Source organism: Canis lupus, chromosome 22, assembly GCF_011100685.1.
Source record: "Canis lupus familiaris isolate Mischka breed German Shepherd chromosome 22, alternate assembly UU_Cfam_GSD_1.0, whole genome shotgun sequence".
In the NCBI taxonomy this organism is placed as follows: Eukaryota; Metazoa; Chordata; class Mammalia; order Carnivora; family Canidae; genus Canis; species Canis lupus.
The window spans coordinates 44,288,921-44,307,273 of NC_049243.1; the positions used below are offsets into that span (position 1 = coordinate 44,288,921).

Genomic DNA, 18,353 nt, shown 5'->3' on the forward strand with positions numbered 1-18,353 from the left:
TTTTTTTCTTTTTCTTTTTTTTCTTGGATTAAAGTACCTTAGTAGTTGCAGGAACTTTGGGTCTTCACACCCGTTTCTGCTTAGCAGAGTTCATTAACATAAGAAAGTCAATAAGAAATTAGCCTACCCTGAATTTTCATTTTTTATTCCATTTCACAACGCTTGAGTGTGAGATGGGAGGAAAGTGAATCGATTCCCCAGTTGAGAATTCTGTTAACTTGGAAGAAAATGTTAAGCCCAATGTGTGAGATTGGGGGGAGGGAAGGCAGTCGCTCCCCTCCCCAGTATCTTCCTCCGTGCACCCCACTGACCCCTGCTCCCTCATCTTCCCATCGCTTCCCTGTTGTGTTTCTTCTCCTTAGCTTTCCTGTCCCTCTACCCACTAGAATCTAATCATCAGGATTCCTGATCCAAGATTATGTAATATTTGAAATGAAGAAGGGTGAAATTTATGAGCCCAACCCCAGAAATAATAAAAGAGCTACCGGTCTCTGTGTGCCCCGACTGTCTTTAGAAAATAAAACACAAAGCAAAACAGAGAGGAGACAGTTACAGCGATGATTGTGCTGAAACTCAGGGGTGCCCCTATATGTTTATTTCTACGCGGGCTTTGTGTTTCAGTAGGTCGTAAATCCTTGCTCCTCTTTAGAGCAACAATTGGAATCGCGTTGTCATCTAAGCCCACAAAAGCGTCGTTTGATAACCACACAGGTTCACGACTTAGAATACTTTACATTACTTACTTCTATCATTAAAGGAAACGTTTCGGATCAGCATGAAGGATGTGAAGGGAGTGAGAAAATAGAACCGCTTCCTCTTCCCCCTCTTTCTTCTAACCGAGTAGCAAGAGATCCAGTCCAGGTTTTGCCTTTGACTCTTCCTGTGAATTTCGGCCGAGCTCCGTGTAGCACGTTTTCTGTCTCTCTCTCCCTCCCTCTCCCCCTCTTTCTCCTTCCCTCCAGCCTCCTGTGTCTGTCTCCGGGATTTCTCTCTCCCTATTTCAGGAGGACTCTCAGAGGCTCCCTCAGCCCGTGTGAAGCTGAGGTTTCCCCCGGATCCCGTGCATCCCCGACACATACCTCCACGCACACGCGTCCCCAAGAGCCCGCGCCCGCCCCGGCACACACGCGCGCACACCCTCGCGCTCGCCCGTCCACCTCCCTCTCCGGGGAGCCGGCGCGCGTTCCCACCTTCGCTGCACACTCGGGCGAGCCGAGCTCGCCGCGCTCTGCGACTCTGCGGCTCGGAAGTCGGATCGCAGCCCTGACCCCCGCCCCCCCCCCCTCCCCACCCATGGTGGCTTTTTAAACATTTCTTTGCCTTCTCGCTCTCTCGTTTTTACTGCACCGTTTTCGGTCTGGGGGGCTAAAGGAGCAAGGCGGCTGCTTTCCCAGCCAGCCCTGGTTGGCTTGCCATCCTCCATCTGGCTTATAAAAGTTTGCTGAGCGCGGTCCAGAGGGCTGCGCGGCTCGTCCCCTCGGCTGGCGGAAGGGGGTGACGCTGGGCAGCGGCGAGCAGCGCGCCGCTGGCTCTGGCGGGCTTTCGGCTCGAGGGGCAAGGTGAAGAGCGCACGGGCCCTGGGGTTCACCGAGCTGGATTTGCACGCTGCACCATGCCTTCCTGGATCGGGGCTGTGATTCTTCCCCTCTCCGGGCTGCTGCTGTCCCTCCCGGCCGGCGCGGAGGTGAAGGCTCGGAGCTGCGGCGAGGTCCGCCAGGCGTACGGTGCCAAGGGATTCAGCCTGGCGGACATCCCCTACCAGGAGATCGCAGGTAAGCGCGGGCGCGCGGGCCCGGCAGGCTGCAGCCCTCGGCGGCCGCCCGGCGCCCCCCTGCTCCCTGCCCCCTGTTGCTGAGTTCTCGGTGTTCACTTTCTGTGCGGGCTCTCCCGGACGCCGCGCCCCCGCGCCCCCGGGCCCCCGCGCCCCCGCGCCGGGCGGCGGATGCTCGGGCGGCTGCTCCCGCGGGGAAGGTGCGCGTCTCGGCCGCCTCATTGTGTGCACACGCGGGAGCGCCCTCCTTCCCTCCCGCGCGCCCCCTCGGGCGCGGGCGCGGGCCGGGCAGCCGGGACACCCCGGGGCGGCCGCGGGCTCGGGCAGGTCGCCGAGCGGGGCGCCCGCCCCGCGCCTCTCGCTCAGGCAAACTTGGAGGAAGTGCGGCCGCAGTTTGCCCAGCGCCACCGTCTGAGCGGCGCCTTCCCCACTCCCGCGCTCGGGCCGGCGGGGGCGGCGGAGACACGCGGGGGGCCCCCCTGGCCGCCCGCTCGGCCCTGCGGGTCCTTCCGGGACGCGGAGCGCACGGCGCCCGGGCCGGGGGCGGGCGAGGCTGCGGGGGGCGGGGGGCGCCGGGTCCCGGCTGCTTCGGGGGAGTTCCCGGGCTGCCAGTTTCGGGTTCGGGGCGGGCTTTGGCGCCGAGGGTCCCCCGGCTGCGGTTGGGCGCGCGTGGGTCGGGGGGCACCCGGCACCCGGCACCCGGCGCGGCGTCGCCCGCCCGCCGGCTCCCAGAAGCTGCGCCCACCGAAGCGGGTGGCTCGCTCGGGGGTGTGCCCCGGGCCCCGCGTGCCCCCCGCCAGCCCTCCTGCGCGGCGGCTCCAGGCCCCCCCCCCCCTCCCCGGGCGCCGCGGTGCGGGCAGCGCTCGGTCTCCGACGACTCGCGCCGCAGCCCCAGTGCGCGTGTTCCGGCTCTTAGCTCCAACCGAAGGGGAGCTGCTCCGGGGCTCTGTGAATGAAACGTGTCGGGGAGAGGGAATCGTGGGGCTGCGGGAGAGCGCGGCCGAGGGGGGCGCCGAGAGGCCGGGGATGCTGCTGGCGCCCGGCCGCTGAGGTCCTCGGCGCCCTCGGATGCTCGGAGCCCCGCGCCGCCTTCCCGCCCGCCTCTCTGCGTTTGGCCGGGGAGCCGGGCGGCGAGGGAGTGCAAAGGGCTTTTTGCAGAGATCTTCGAGCCGCACGGTTTCGACAGGCGACGGAATTGCTGTTTCCTTACGGTTGATCCACAGGCTCTACAGGGGAAGGTTTTCACTTATTCCGCAAAGAGCACATGTACGTACGTGTAGGCGCTGGGGGGAGGGGAGCCCCTACACACGCCGGCAGCGCGAGCCTCGCAGCCAGGGAGCCCCTTTCAGTTCTGAGCCCGACGCTGCCAGCCTCTGCTGAGCCGGAGGCGGGACCCGGGGTGAATTCGAGGACTACTTTTCTATCCCTGTCACTTACGCTCCCTTTTCCAGAACTCCTTAATTTGTTAATCAGTGAATAGAGAGCGACTGCCCCCACAGCTCCTTAAATTTCTTAACTCTCCTTCCCCTTTGTCTACTGTTATTTCATTCTTTTTAATTAATTGATAAGGATCAGCTTTGCTTTTTTTTTTTTTTTTTTTTTCCTCTCTCCACCCCGAATCTCAGGGAATTCAACTTTTAAAAAGGTTCTATAGTATGGCTCACTTCTAGGAACTTTTTTCTCCTCTAATCTGGGCTTTTTCAAACTGTATCTTTTAAACACAGATATTTCCCAGCTTGATTTCAGATGTGATATCTCAGAGAAGAAAATAGTTAAGTATTTTTAAATTGCTTTAGTGGATTTAGTATTTTTAAATATTCTTTAGTGGATTATGGGACTTTCAGGAGACTGCACTTCATCCTTAGCGTGATGCAAATCTCCTTAATATCAAAAGGAAGGTTTTCAGGGTAAATAATTTCTGCATTCACCGTTTACTTTCATGAAAACCTTTCCAGTGGTTAAAATAAATCCTTTGGTAGATTTTTAACTACAGGGTGTTTTTTTTTTTTTTTTTTTTTTTTTCCTTTTCCCTCCACCTCTTGACAATTACAGGGTTCACTAATTAGCCATTAAGTTCTAAAACCTGCACTTTTTGTTAAAGTCACTTTCTAGGACTAAGGGTACTGTTGACTTTGCCTTAACCCTGGTGTGCTTTGATGCCGGTGGAAATAATCAAAATACAGGTCATGGTGGGGTCAGAGGCACATCTGATAGGGAAACAAATGAAGTAAAAGATAATTGTATACTAGGTATATATTTATATATATATATGTATATATACAAATATATTTTCAAACTGAACTACTCAATGCTCCATGTTGTTGGAATAATGGCCTAGGAAATATGTCCCAATATTAAATGAAAACACTCTTTTGCTCTTCCCTAGTTCCTGATACTATTTACATTTCATTATCTAGTATATGGTGGTTATCCTTTCTTTAAACTCCCTTTTCATCCTTTTCCTCATATGGACTTTTAATGGTTTACTTGAGAAATGGCATATGCCATCAGTCTGCCAGAAAACGTGGATTTAAAGGAACGGCTGTTCATAATTTAGATTCATGAGAACTGTTACTAATTGAAAGATATTTGCAGGTAGCTTGCCTGGTAAAATAACTGAGAAGTAATAAGGACATTATGTTTCATCGTGACATTATTAAAGTTTTACTCAGAACTCACAATTGTGAAATAGTGTTGCCCTTTTCTATTCTAGGATAAAAGGGAGTTCTTCAAACTCAATAGGTGAGGGGCCCTGATGGGTAATATAGAAAGTCATGCTCTCAGAAAGTGCTTGGGAGGCCTTTAAGGGGCAGGTTGTACCATTAATCTTCACTCAGCCCTGATCTTAAGCCATCCCAGGCAGATCAGATAGACCATCTGTCCTTGTTTGAAAGACCTCCAAAGGGGAAGACCCAGGAGCCCCTCGCAGCAATCCATTCTAATACTTAGTAATTCTTGTGGTATCGAAATTTCCAGATAACTAGCCCAAAGCTTTCCCAGTGTGCTTGCCTACTTTCTTCTATCTTCTGGGAAGATACTGAGCAGTGGATCATCAGGTTCTTTGTTAGGAATGTTATTTTGATCCAAGGTAGGTAGGTATGAAACATTCCAGTCTTGTCTCTGAACATCCGTAATATTATCTCATTTTCCAACCCAACTCATCTTGATGGCTCTTAACTTCTAAAAGAACTCAACAACTGAAAAGAACATCTGCTTAAAAGACTGGGCAATTCAGGGAATGTTGTTTTATGCCTACTGTGCCACCATGCATGGAGGCTTCTTGGAGTCATTAATTATAAGTCCTTGTAGTTGACGCATGGTGACTTATTGGCCTATGTGTCTACTTTTTTCACTGGTTACCTAATGCAGCTGTATTTAACAATCCCTTATGTAGAAATTACTACGTGCCCAGCACCTATTTAAAAACATTACTTGCTTCTAAAACATTACTTGCTTCTGAAACATTACAGACTGCCTTATTGACTCCTTTTAATAATTTTGTAGATGTTGCCATCATCTCCATTTTATAGATGAAAAGACTGAGTAGCAGAGAGACTTAAATAATTGCCCAAGGATGACTCAGCTAGAAAGTGATGGGGCTGGAATTCCAACCTAGGCCTTCTGACTCCAGGTCTTGGAGCCCTAGGCTTAATCCTGCCCACTGCCATTCTATATTTCTTGAATGAATGAATGTGTGCAAAGTCAGTTCTTTCTTCATCTACTAGGTATATAGCCTGGTATTATCAGTCACCATATGTATTCCCTCACAGTTTGTGCTGAATATTTTTCTATTGTAACATGTACAGTTTTTCAAAATCACTTTGAATTTTATGTTCTCAGGAATTAGCCATGCTATCACTAAATTGTTCCTGTATTTATGCATTTTCCTGATTTTTTTTTTTTTAAAGTTTCTACATAGCTACATAAAAGATGCAAACAAAAGAACATGTGTTGGTATTTTTCAGTGTACCAGGCCTACATGAGTAATGGATTAGTGCAACAAAGCTTGCTATAGGAAGTTATCATGGGGTTAGAGGGAGGAGGGAAGTTTATCTTCACAGATTAGGAAAAAATATAATTGCTTTATCAGTGTTTGTCCCTTTTTGTGTCTCAGATGTTTTGAGAGCCGCACTACACAGGTAGATATTAAAGCATTAAACTCTTTCTCATCTTTTTAATATGAATTTACCTTAACATTCTGAAAGTCTACCCCAAAATCAAATTAAGAAAAGAATATTCTATTATACTCTGCTGATCTAGCAGCGACTTTTTCCAGTCCTTCTTTATTGCTTTCAAATTTCAGAATATGTAATGCTTCATTTTTACCTCATCTTTGTCCAAGAGTCCTTTTCTTTCTTTGGTGGGTCTCCCAGGGAACCTGTCTTCCCTCCCTCTGTTCCCCTAGCAAACTAACTTATTTAATACATTTGCTATTAACGCTTTTTTTTTTTTTCAATTTGCATGTAGATATCACCACATAAATGGAAAAACAGTGTTTGGTAACTCTTACTCTTTTACAGACCCATAAAATATCCTCATTTGAAATAAATTATTTAATTTCCATTTAACTGTCTACTTCAGAGATTTCTGATTTTTTTGCCCTCTCTTGAGTTAGCTGATGTCTTTAAAATGCTTTCGAAGAAGAGTGTGAGAGGTACGAGTTAGCTGAACTTCAATTTTTTTTTTTTTTTTTTATGATTTATCGAGTCACTAGATGTCTAAAAGAATCACATTAATTCCAGGTATCAAAGCAATCTAAAATCTGGGCTATTAGGAGTGCCACTTGTTAAACTCTTGATTTGGGAATTAATTTTAGAATGATCCTTGCAAACAGAGTTGTCTTAGCTGATTTAATTAGAGGATAATATGTCATCATTGAGAACAAGAGTTCATTTGAGTTGACTGATATACTTTTTTACATAAAACTCACATCTTTTTAACTGGACCACATAGCAATTGCTGGTGAGTAGAAATGTAAGCTGCTATCAAAAGTGATTTAAAATATACAGCATTATATCTTTTAAAATATTCTAGTATAAACATTGCATTATAATTTATGTAAGAGCGTGACTAATGCTCTTTTACAATTATGGGTAAGTTTTATGAACACAAAATACAAAGTTACTGAGTACTTTTAGACCAAAGTGACCTACGATTCATTCACTAGATTTGTACAGAAATAGGAGTTTAGGATAGAAATTGTAGTAAAGAAATTACAGATAAAATAGTTTATTAGCTTAATCTTATATTTTAAGCCTACCAAAGTAACATTTTAAGACTGTTTTTTCCCCCCTTAATTCACATCTCTCAAAAGACTTCTAGCAAGGCCAGTCCTCTTGACAATATAAATAGAATACTGAATATTCTTTTAAACTTAGTGTTTATACTTTGCAGACCAAATTCTGCTCTACTGAATTCTTTAGCTGGGACATAATTGTACTTTAAGTAGTTTCATAGATATCTTCAGTATTATTCAGTTTTCAGTTATTTATATGATACCCTTTGAAAGTTATTTACATGATACCCTTTGAAAGTTTAATTTACTCCCTGGGATGGCATATTTGTAAATAAAAGGTTGCATAGCAGTAAGTCTTGGGTAAAGGCTTAAAAATTCTAATAATCCTGAATGGAAGTATTTAAGAGTTTTTAATAACCTTGGATGAAAAATATTTTTTAAACAAATGTACCAGTTAGTAACAAAAATAGAAATTCGATTCCACATTTACACATTATCCAGGTTTTTAAAATTTATTTTTATAATTCATTCTCTATTCCCTTTAGGCATTTTTTTTTCTTCATTCAGTAAATATTTCTTGTATACCTACTATGCATAATCCACTCTGCCAGGTGCTGTCTAGAGGGCCACAGGGAATTTTAATCCTAGCAGGGAAGCAGCCATTAAGGGCACCATTCACAAGGAATGGCTGAGATAGGGGCAAGCCCCAGGGTACTTGGCTCTAGGAAAGAATTTAGTTTTGGAATGCTTCCTTGAGGTAGAGCAAATGGGCAATGGGCTCTGAAGCTTGAGGACATAGTCAGGACTTCTATGGTTAGAAGACTGTGAGAGCAGGAGAGGAGTTTTAGAACCGGGGGAAAACAGCGAGTGAATGCAAAGCCCTGTGGACTAGGGAACTAGGAGAGAGCCTGTGGGTCAGGTTAATACTCTGTCCAAAGATGGCATGGGCATGGTGACCCTGGGTGGTTTACTTTTTCATCATAGTATGAACCCTTAGCTCTAAAGCCTGTGGGTGCTAGGCTCAAGTTTTTACACATCTGGTTGTTTTAAACAGCCCAAATAGACTTTTAACCATTTAGAGCCTGCCTGTTGTATGTACCCTGTAAAACTGCATAACTCCTGATAGTCATTTATAGGACAAATCTGGGACCTAAAAAAAAAAAAACAAACAACAAAAAACTCAAGCTGCTGCCCTCTCAACCCTATAGTTGAGCAACATTGCCTAGATTTCTCCCAACTTCTGGGAGTTTCCGGAACCTCCTCCCCTTCTGGTAGAGGCTCCTCTGTTGTGTCTGCAAGCCCTCAAGCTATGAGGGACTTCCCCTCCCCTACAACTTGTCAAAGTGCCACCCAAATAAAGTTCTTTGTGTCCTGCTGCCACCTCATGGTCCTGTCTCTTTCCTTCCTCAACCCTGAAATCCCTGGAGCTCACTGCAGTGACTTTGGCCTTCAGCCCAGGGCAGTGAGCAGCTATTGAAGTGTTTCAATCAGGAGACTGGACTTGATTTGAAATGTTACTTTGGTGGCTCTGTGGAGAATGGATTGAAGAGGAGCAAAAGCAGATACAGGAAAAGAAGATGTTAGCTTGAACTAGAGTGGTGACTGGAAGTGGAATGAAGTCGAAAGCAAGAAGTATTTAGAAGCTAAGTGAAATAAGTTAGACAAGTTACACTGAGAAAGACAAATACCATAGGCTGTCACTTACATACAGAATCTAAAAAACAATATGAACAAACAAAACAGAACCCAGATTCATAGATGAAAAGGCAGATTGGTAGTTGCCACAGGGAAGGAGGTGTGGGGTGCGATGGGTAAAAGATCAAGTAGTACAAATGTACACTATAAGTCATGGGAATGTAATGGTGCATGGGGAATATAGTCAAGAATATTATATTAAATCTGTATGTTGATGGATGGTATCTAGACTTCGGTGATCATTTTGCAATGTGCACAAAGGTCAGATCACTGTGTTGTGCACCTGAAACTGATACAATATTGTATGTCAATTATAGTTGAAATTAATAAATATTTAGGAGGTAAAATTGACACAACCAACAGACCACAAATCAATCAAAAGTGAATCATTGAATATCCGACATGTGATGGACAATGTGAAAGGGCGTCTATATATGTTGAGAGCAAGAGATTGAGAAAGATAAGCATCCCATAAACATTCATTTACTTTATAAGGCCATGTGAATAACTGACATAGTTTAAGTGTGCTTTTTAGTGGAAACAAAACTCAACATCATAAAACTAGCGCAGCATTAAGGATATCAATGTGGCTGAGAGAAAGGGATTTCCCAAATAGGGTAGGGTGAGTTGTTCACTCTTAGAGGGTAAAGTGCTATCAAAATCTATGTAATCTGGGCAGCCCTGGTGGTGCAGCGGTTTAGCGCTGCCTGCAGCCCAGGGCGTGATCCTGGAGCCCCAGGATCCAGTCCTGCGTCGGGCTCCTTGCATGGAGCCTGCTTCTCCCTCTGCCTGTGTCTCTGCCTCTCTCTCTCTGTCTCTCATGAATAAATAAAATCTTAAAAAAAAAAATCTATGTAATCAACTGTGTCATTTTGAAATTTAAGTCACTTTTTTTTTTTTTGTCTTGTGGTAGTGTAAAAGTCTTAAAATTTTTACCAGGATGAAGAATTAATTAAAAGGTTACTTCATTTTCTAATATTTAAACAATGTATGTCCATGGTTTCAGTACCAAATATGTTCTGATTGTAGTGATAGAAATCACAAAATGAGAGTTTTTTTGACCTTGCTAAAAGGAAGAGGTAAAATTTACTTGGGACTATATTATTCAGGGTTTACTAATGAAATTAAATGATATAAATACAGGTATATACATATATAAACATGAGATTTATAATAGAAATTCGCTCCAGAGGTTATAGAGGCCGAGAAGCTCCATGATTTGCCATATGTGAGCTGAGATCCAGGAGAGTGGAGGTGTAATTTAGTCTGAGGCTGAAGGACCCGGGGGTGGGGTGGGGTACTGATACAAGTCTCAGTCCAAGGCTGGAGAACCAGCAGCTCTGATGTCCCAATGTAGGAAAAGATGGATATTCAGACTAAAGAAGAGAGAGAAGGCATTTGTTCTTTCTTCACATTTTTGTTCTATTTGGCCTCAGGTGGATTGGATGATATTCCCTTACACTGGTCACTCCTGTTACTAAACCAAATGCTACTCTCTTTCAGAAACAACCTCACAGACACCTCCACACATAATGTTTTACAGGCTCTCTGGGTATCCCGTAGGCAGGTCAAATTGACATATAAAATTAACCATCACAGGGACATTGAATGATGGGTAGCATTTGACAAACAGCCATGAAAGAAGGCATTTGGGGTGGGGTTAAATTCGTAAGCAAAGTAGTACATGTGGAGGATGCTACAGAAAGGGATCAACTAAGAATTTGTGAGAAATAATATTGAACAAATAGGGTGGGGTTATATTTTTGATGGACCTTGAAAACCCTTGGTTTTATGTGGCAGGAAGTAGGTCATCATCCTGAATTCTTGGCAATGAAGTGACAAGATGAAAGTATTGTTTTAGATCGGTCAGGCACCATAAACAGGATGGAATGGAGAGGAGATCATTAAAGGCGGAGGCAAGGAGGATAGATAGGGGGCTGATGTACATACTGAAGCATGAAATAGATGCCTAGGGCTACAATATGAGGTTAAGAGGTGAGAAGGAGGGGTGAATGAGGTCATCAGAGAAGAGGTAACCTTAAAAAGAAAAAAGCTTAAAAACTTTACTCCAGCTACTTAGAATTTTCAATAAAAAGGGTTTAAAGAGGAGAAGCGGTTGAAACTCTTGCCTGAAATCATCTGTGTCATTTAAGATACTTGTGGCAGCAGGTCACACAAATTCCTGAATCGGCTTGCATACCCAATCAGGGAGAGCCATCATTCCACCTAAGTTCCAGCACAGAACAGTTTTATGAGTGAGAAAGTGGGAAGCTAACACAATCATCAGGATCCCAGGTTCTCTCCATCTCTTAGCTCAGCTGTCCTAAGAGTCAAAGCCTCATTATGACACCCAGAGGCACACAATGGGGCTATTTCTAACCATGTGTATCTCCTCATTGATGAGACACGCTAACTGTCCTAAGCCCCCCAGCAGATTCACCCACCCTCTCATTTGAGAATTGCTTCCTGCTCTCATGCCTGGAAGAGAAAGGAAAAGAGCCACAGCTGTTGACTTGGGCTAGTCATGGCTACTCTCTCAGATGGGCTGATGTCCACCTTCCTTAAGTCTGGGCACTGAATTGCTTGGTAATCTTCAGAAGAATCCCCAGGAATTGAGGAGTAATGGGGAAATTGAGAGTAACTACTTTTGTCTGAATAAATTAGGTATTTGGCATTCTCGCTTGAGTCCATTGTTTCTCTGGCCCCTGGTGAACTGACACATGCTTAGCAATTGGCTTTCAGGAGGGTGGGGTTTGGGGAGACCTGATTTGTAGCATTCGCCAATGTCTATGGTATAGAAATATTCCCACCGTGACAGATTTCAAACTACTAACAGTTTAACAGCCAGCTTATAAAATTCCTGAAAATTTACCAGTTTGGCTCTTTGGAGCTGGAAAGAGCCAGGGCTATCCTGGAGCCAGGTGGGATACTTAAATGCAAAACAAATGACAACGAAAAAACCTTGGATTCCATCTTTAAATATTATGATTTAATTGGTCTGAGATGGGACACTCTTTTTCCTGTCCTCCCCCCTCCCTTCTTCCCTTCCTTTCTTTTTCAGTTTTCCCAGGTATTTCTGATGTGCATCCAGGGAAGGGAACTAGTTGGCTAAAGATGTGGTTCATAAACTTTATCCTGCATTGGAATTACTGGATGGCTTGTTAAACATGAATGCCTGGGCCCCACCCCCAGGGTTTCTAATTTAGTCTTCCTGGGTGGGGTGGGCCTGTAATTTGCAATTTTTTTTTTTTTTTTTTTTACAAGGTCCCACTCAGGTGATGCTGATGCTGTTGGTTAGGCACCATCTCTTGAGTATCTGGGGACCACACTCTGAGTGCATTCACTGTGGTTTTAAACACAGGTTTTGGTCAGGGTATACAGTCGAATGTGGGCAATGATTTCCATTATTTCTCATCTTGATCATAGGTAATAATCCTAACCCAGAGAATGCCTTATTTAAAATTGCACCCTCCCCCTCCCCCATAGCCTGGGCCTTCGTTCAAATGCTTACTTTGGCCACCAGGGGGCCTAAGGGAAAGAGAGTGATTGGATCAGTTCAATCCGTAACCACCTATGTGTGGAACAAAAGGGGCCCAACTCAGCTGCAAGCGCCCAGCTGCAGTAGGAGTGAACTTCAGCATCACGTTAAAAGGAACTGGGAATTTTTTTTCTGCTTCTTTTATCATAGGATCCCTTTTATTCTTTGTTAATGTGGCAGGCTTTCTTTGGGTGTATGACTTATCCTTGGGGGGTCCTATTTAGAACATTTCTAGTGTAGAGTAATCCCATCTCCCTACTCCCCACTTTGAGCTGATTTTCCTGCACTAGTCTCCCAAATGCAGACCTAGCCATTTTTTCCCTCTTGATCTAGACTCTTATGCAAGGAGACTACATTTAGAACTGGTCAGTCTTCATTTTATACACGGTTAACTAAAGATATAGCATAATACATTCAGGGCATGCACACCTGTGTTCTATAGGCTTGGCCGGCTAGTGTGTTTGCTCCTTATTACAGTTCTTGGATTTCCTGAGAAACTGGCTTCCTCTCTTTGTGCCCCCAGGACAGCTACTCCTCAGCTGAATTTCAGGGAACTAGAGGTGTTTCTCCTTAAGGTTGCAGTGAGGTGAAGGAAAATATTTTCTTTGCAAAGAAAGCACTTTGAGGTCTTCTTTTTTGAACAAAATGAATAATTTTCAAATTTTATTTTCTTAAAAGGTCAGCATAGCTCCAAGTTGGTAGCCCTTTTGGAATGAACTTGAATAAAGCCACTATGGTTTTAGATATTATAGATATCTTAAGATGGCAGGCCTTAACTTTTTCCTGAAAAAGTAAGAAAATACTTTAAAAATACTTTAGCCTCTTTGCTTATCCTATTTTCTTCTATGTCCGAATTTTTTAAAACTTAAAAAATGGTAAAATTTAAAATGGCTGACATCTTTTTCATCTTTTACAGCAAAAGTTTAAACACACGTTTTTGAAGAGTTTAAATGATCTTTGACATTAGGAAGTCTATTTGGAAAATAAGAATTTGTAATTATGAAGTATTAATAAATGTGGAAATGTAGGATTTGTGAACACTCCTACTTGATCTGTTACAGTTTCTCTCCAGCTGTATATTTACATTGAAGTTAGGTAACATAGTTTACTGTTACTTTCACATTATCAAGTGCTAATGTGTGAAAGGCTTTTATTGTACTTTTACTACTCATTTGATTATGTGGTATCTTATTTAATATTCTTTCATAGACTTGGGGGTATTTGGACATCAGGAGGTCAAGTGCTATGTTAAAAGCTTAGGCCAGTCTTTTTATATGACTGCAATAAAGAATATATTCATTTCACTTATATTACCACATGGCGCTCATAAAAGGTCAGTTTCAATTGAATACAAAATAGGTTACAAATGGCAAATCTTATGTTATCAACAACAAAACTATTATGGATAATCCCTTTTCAATTACTACCTTCTCTTTTAAAAAAATAACTTGAAGATTTCTTAAAATCAGAACCTCATGATGTATTTTGTACAATAGACATAAAAATTGTTAAGTCTTTCTTTTTAAACTTAGTCAAGAAAATATGTATAGAGTAATCACACCGAAATGCCAGTTGAAACAGCAAGTCAGGTGTATCAAAGATTCAAAACAAAAAACCATAAAGTTACACTTTCTCATGTTGTTGTTATAGTAATTTAACAGATTAACTTTGAATCAATTTCTCAGCTTGGGTTATTGATGTAAAGATAAGTAATCTTATAGGAAGTTACATGCATAAATGTAAGCTGATTGCTATGATTTAAGAGTGGCAGTTTACTCTTATCTGGAAGATGCTCCCTAAATTATAGAAAGGTTTTCAGTTTCACAAAGCGTTGAGTATAAATAAAAATGTGGGTTGTAATGATCTTAATTCCTTGCAGTAACTAAGGTTGCATTTTATAGCTGGAAGGGTAAATTCCTGTACCTGAAAAACCCATAATGCATTTCAAAGTGAATTTTACCCTCTCTAGCCATGAGGTTTGTAAAGTACAACTCTCGAAAACCCTCCTTATACCTCCGAAATATTTATTTATTTTCAATAGTATGACCTTGTATTTGAAAAAAAACTTTATAAATGCTCTGTTCTGAAAGGCTTTGAAACAGTATCATTAGGAAAAAACGAGCCTCACTCACAACTGCTATAATCAGGCCAAATAGAAAGGTGGAATACAAATAAGCCAGAGCAGGCTTTCCTCGGTTCCACGTTTCCTGAAGCTATCTTCATTCGGGGTGACGATTCTGATTTTAACCTAATTAAGCATTAAAGAGAGCCAGTGTCCTGAGAAATAAGCCTGAAGCTTGCTGGAAGTCCCTTGCTGCTGGGTCCCTCCCAGGCACCGCCAGGGAGCCGCTGCCCTGACTTCTGGAAGGTGCCACTGATGCCCAGAAGGAGGCTCTGCTGTGCAGCGCCAGCCCGTAGGTGTACCACCTTCAGCCACATCTCAGCCCGGTGACTGTGGAATTGATTTTCACGGCTCATGACAGAAGCTGTTTTCAGCCCTTGAAAAGGAAGTAGCTGGGGCTGGTACTCCTAACACAAACAGCAAATTGCTCCGTGGCTTTCATAGCATTCGAGGTCTGTTACCTTAAGGTTCTAATGGCCTTTTAACAGTGTTTCCAGCTGAGCAGCAGATGTAAAGGATACTGAACATTGAAAGCACTGTTCTTTTTTTTTTTTTTTTCCTCCTCCCTGAAAGAATCATTTTTTACAGATATTGTACTAACACCGTATCCCAGGACCTATTCAATGGCATGTTAGGTTTGAAAAACTGAACCACATCTCAGATCAAGTGTGGTCAGTACCACACATCTGCCACCTCGTTGGGCTCTGTGTCCCATGTTACTGCCCATCAGACACTGAGCTCTTGTCACCATTAGTTGGGGCCCATTTGGTAATGTCTCATTAGGGAAAAAAATAATTAATGGAACCGCAGGAAGCCTCAAAACTCTGTATGCCTATGTTAAGTTCGCTCATTTTCATCCTAAAATTTGCAGTATATTTTTGAAAACAACGCGTTTAACTTAAAGAATTCTATCCAGCCTACGTTTGGTTTCCCTTTCTGTTGTTCTGGGTGTTAGTTTTGCCCTTGCGTCTGCTAGGGCATCAGATGTTTCCTGAGCGGGGAGCTATGCCCTCCCTGCTCCGTGAGTTTGAAGGGCTTTAAGCTTTGGTCTGTGGAAGAGGGTCAGTATTCCAGTCTTGTGGATGTTGGGGGTGGGGTGGGGAGTTCAACATTAACTGAAGAACATTTGTTGAATTGGACTTTTTTCCAGTTTAAAAAATTAGAGAAATAGTATGTCTTTGGATTTCACTGTCTAACCTGTGCTTCGTATTTCAACTTTCCAGGGGTAACTACACGAGGTAAGAGAAGAACGCCCATGCCAGTGAGTCTTCATTCCTAATTCCAGTAACAGGCTTGTTTTGCAGGCTTCTTGGGGGATTTTTAGGAAGTATGTGAGCTGCCACCATTTTTCCCCCAAAGTTGAAAATATACGTACATTGCAACTCTGATGTGAACAGACATGTAATTTCTTTCCCTGTTGTTTTATTCCATTTCTTCCTCCTACTCCCTGGTTCTTCACTCACATAACCCATAGGGGGAAAATGGTGTGGTCTGGTTGAAAATTCAGTGTGATTAGTTTTGCTCTTCTAGATAACAAACTTGTGGGCAGCCTGCTTTGGTGTTGGGGTTGAGCAGAGACTGGCTTTGGCTCCTGGCGCTATCCCTTAGTCTTTTGGATCCTGTCTGTGCCTCTATTCTTGCATCTGTGAACAGGGATAATAACAATCCCTTCCACTCATCACTGTGATTGTATTAAATGAATTAACATTTACAAAGCTCTTGGAATAGTGGCTCGCATACCATAAAGCTTGTATATGTTTTTTAAAAGATTATTTATTTGACAGAGAGCGAGATAGCATAAGCAGAGGGAGTGGCAGGCAGAGGCAGAGGGAGAGGGAGAAGCAGGCTCCCTGCTGAGCAGAGAGCCTGATGAGGCTCCATCCCAGGACCCTGAGATCATGGCCTGAGCCAAAGGCAAACGCTTAATCAACTGAGCGACCCAGGTGCCACCCCTTCACCTTTCTGCATACATTTTTGAAGCAAATCAATCTCTTGATGTGTGTAGGGAATAACAAGGGAGCAAGGGGGAAGAATGCATTTCCTTGGGTTCCTCCCATCTCCAAGGCTTAGCTCACCTGCTCTGCTAATGTCTGGGGTGGGTATACTTTGTGATCTGCTCTTGTGCAGCTTGGGAAAGAACTGGTAATCCCCTTTCCTGGAGTATTCACCCTGATACTGGTCTTTTCTGGCCTCGTGGGCCTCGTGAATCACTGGCTTGCTCTTCACCTGACCTCTGGTCCCCCTGTAGCTTTGATCACCAGCTGTGGTGGGAGCATGACAAGCCTTCTGGTGTGCAACCCTGGAGACCACTGGGCCAGACCTGTGCCCCAGAGATGTGGATGTAGCCCTCCCTCTGAACATCTTCACCTCCAAGCTGAGGGTCATTGCCAGCAGCCCACCAGGCAATCTCTTTACAGATTCCTAAACAGATTTTGGGCTAGAAATCCCTCTTTGGCTTTTCTCTGTTGTTGCGAAGATCAGAGAGGAGAAACTGGGAAATACTGGGAACCTCTCAGTACCTCCCCTCTTCGTAGAGACCCTTGGGGGCAGGGATGGATTTGTCACCTTTTGTCTTCCTGGCTGGGCCTCAGGCCCCTCATCCAGCTTTGGAGACTTGTCTCCTAAAGAGGTCAGATATCCATGGCCTTGGAGGTAGACGTCTGTAGGAAGACAAATGAAGGGGCAAAGAAAACTGAATCAGCTAAAGATTTGCAGAATATTATCCTCATTATATATGCAATATGGAGATTTCTGAAGAATCTCTCAAACATCAAGTGAACTGGGAATAACATACATTCTGCTTATGTGGGAACCTTTGGACTTACTGAATGGTTATTTTAAAGTTTTCTTTACCTCCTTGAACCAGTTTTCTCTATATAAAAGGGCAGTACCATAGCCTGGCTCATGGTATTGTTTTTTATGAGGTTTAAATGGCATAATGCATGTGAACAGCCTGACCGAAGTCTCCAGTATGTGTTAGCTCTCCTTTTCCCAATTCCCTCTTGACACATGTATCAGGATAAGAAATCTTCCTATTTCTTATTCAGGGGAGGAGAGAAACCCAGTAGGCTGTAATCCCCACTGTAAGACTTAGTCATTTTTAATTTCCTTTTATCAGAAGCTTCTAAGAGAGAAACTCTAATAGAACATTAAAAGGTGATCTTGAAATGCTTTTAAATGTCAAATAGCAAATCTTTTAAAAAACATTTTCTTTCTTTTCTTTTTGGTCTTCTTGGAACTGGCCGTGAAACTTCCTCCTTCATGCTGTTTTCACTGGTTGCTGTTGGTGGACACTGTCCTCAGAATGATAGATCAGATGCCTGGCTTTGATTATTTCAATTTACTAAGAGCAGGGGTTCTCAGACTTGAGTGTGCATCACAATTATCCAGGAGCCTTGTTCAGATGGGGGCTGCTGGGTCCCCTCCTGGGAATTTCTATTTGGTAGATCAAAGATGGGGCCAGTGCCCAGGTGATACTGACACTAAAGGTATCTATCTAGGCCACACTTTGAGAACCACTGGATTAAAGTTTAAGCCTTAAACGATCAAAAGTCAGTTTACTTCTCCAATGGCCTGGGAATAAATATCCACCATCTTGACTTGACATTCAAGAACTGAAACTATCTTACTGCTGTAATTCCAAGTTCTAGAAATTTCTGTCTCATAAAACCTATTTCACTCAACTTACTCTTCTTTCTGTGTCCCATTTCATTTGCTAATGCTCATGACAAGGCTTGTTCTGTCCTTCCCCATTTTGTTTACCAACTAAAATTCAGTTTAGCTCAAATTACTCTTCATGAATTTGTCCCGTTACCCAGTCCCTATTTTCTCCTTTTTGCCATGCTTGTGTAGTGTTTGTCTATTATTTGGTAATTAATCAAATTCTGTCTTCTCCTGACTCTTAAATTATTGTCTTGTATCATTTAAAATGAGTCACTTAATTTTTGTTTCCTGGATTTGCCTATGTGATATGTGGTAGCTGAGGGCACAT

General features: G+C 43.5%; 1 protein-coding gene across 2 annotated transcripts in view; it reads left to right on the forward strand.

The window, feature by feature from the left end:
- The first annotated feature begins 1,286 nt into the window (after positions 1 to 1,286).
- GPC6 (glypican 6) overlaps positions 1,287 to 18,353 on the forward strand; it is a 1,082,045-nt gene continuing 1,064,978 nt past the window's right edge. The window contains exon 1 of one of the 2 annotated variants that reach the window (XM_038569871.1): positions 1,287 to 1,772. In XM_038569871.1, the coding sequence (XP_038425799.1) occupies positions 1,613 to 1,772 (160 nt within the window). In that variant the 5' untranslated portion in view covers positions 1,287 to 1,612. The remainder of the gene's footprint in view (positions 1,773 to 18,353) is intronic. The other variant, XM_038569872.1, reaches the window with a different exon arrangement.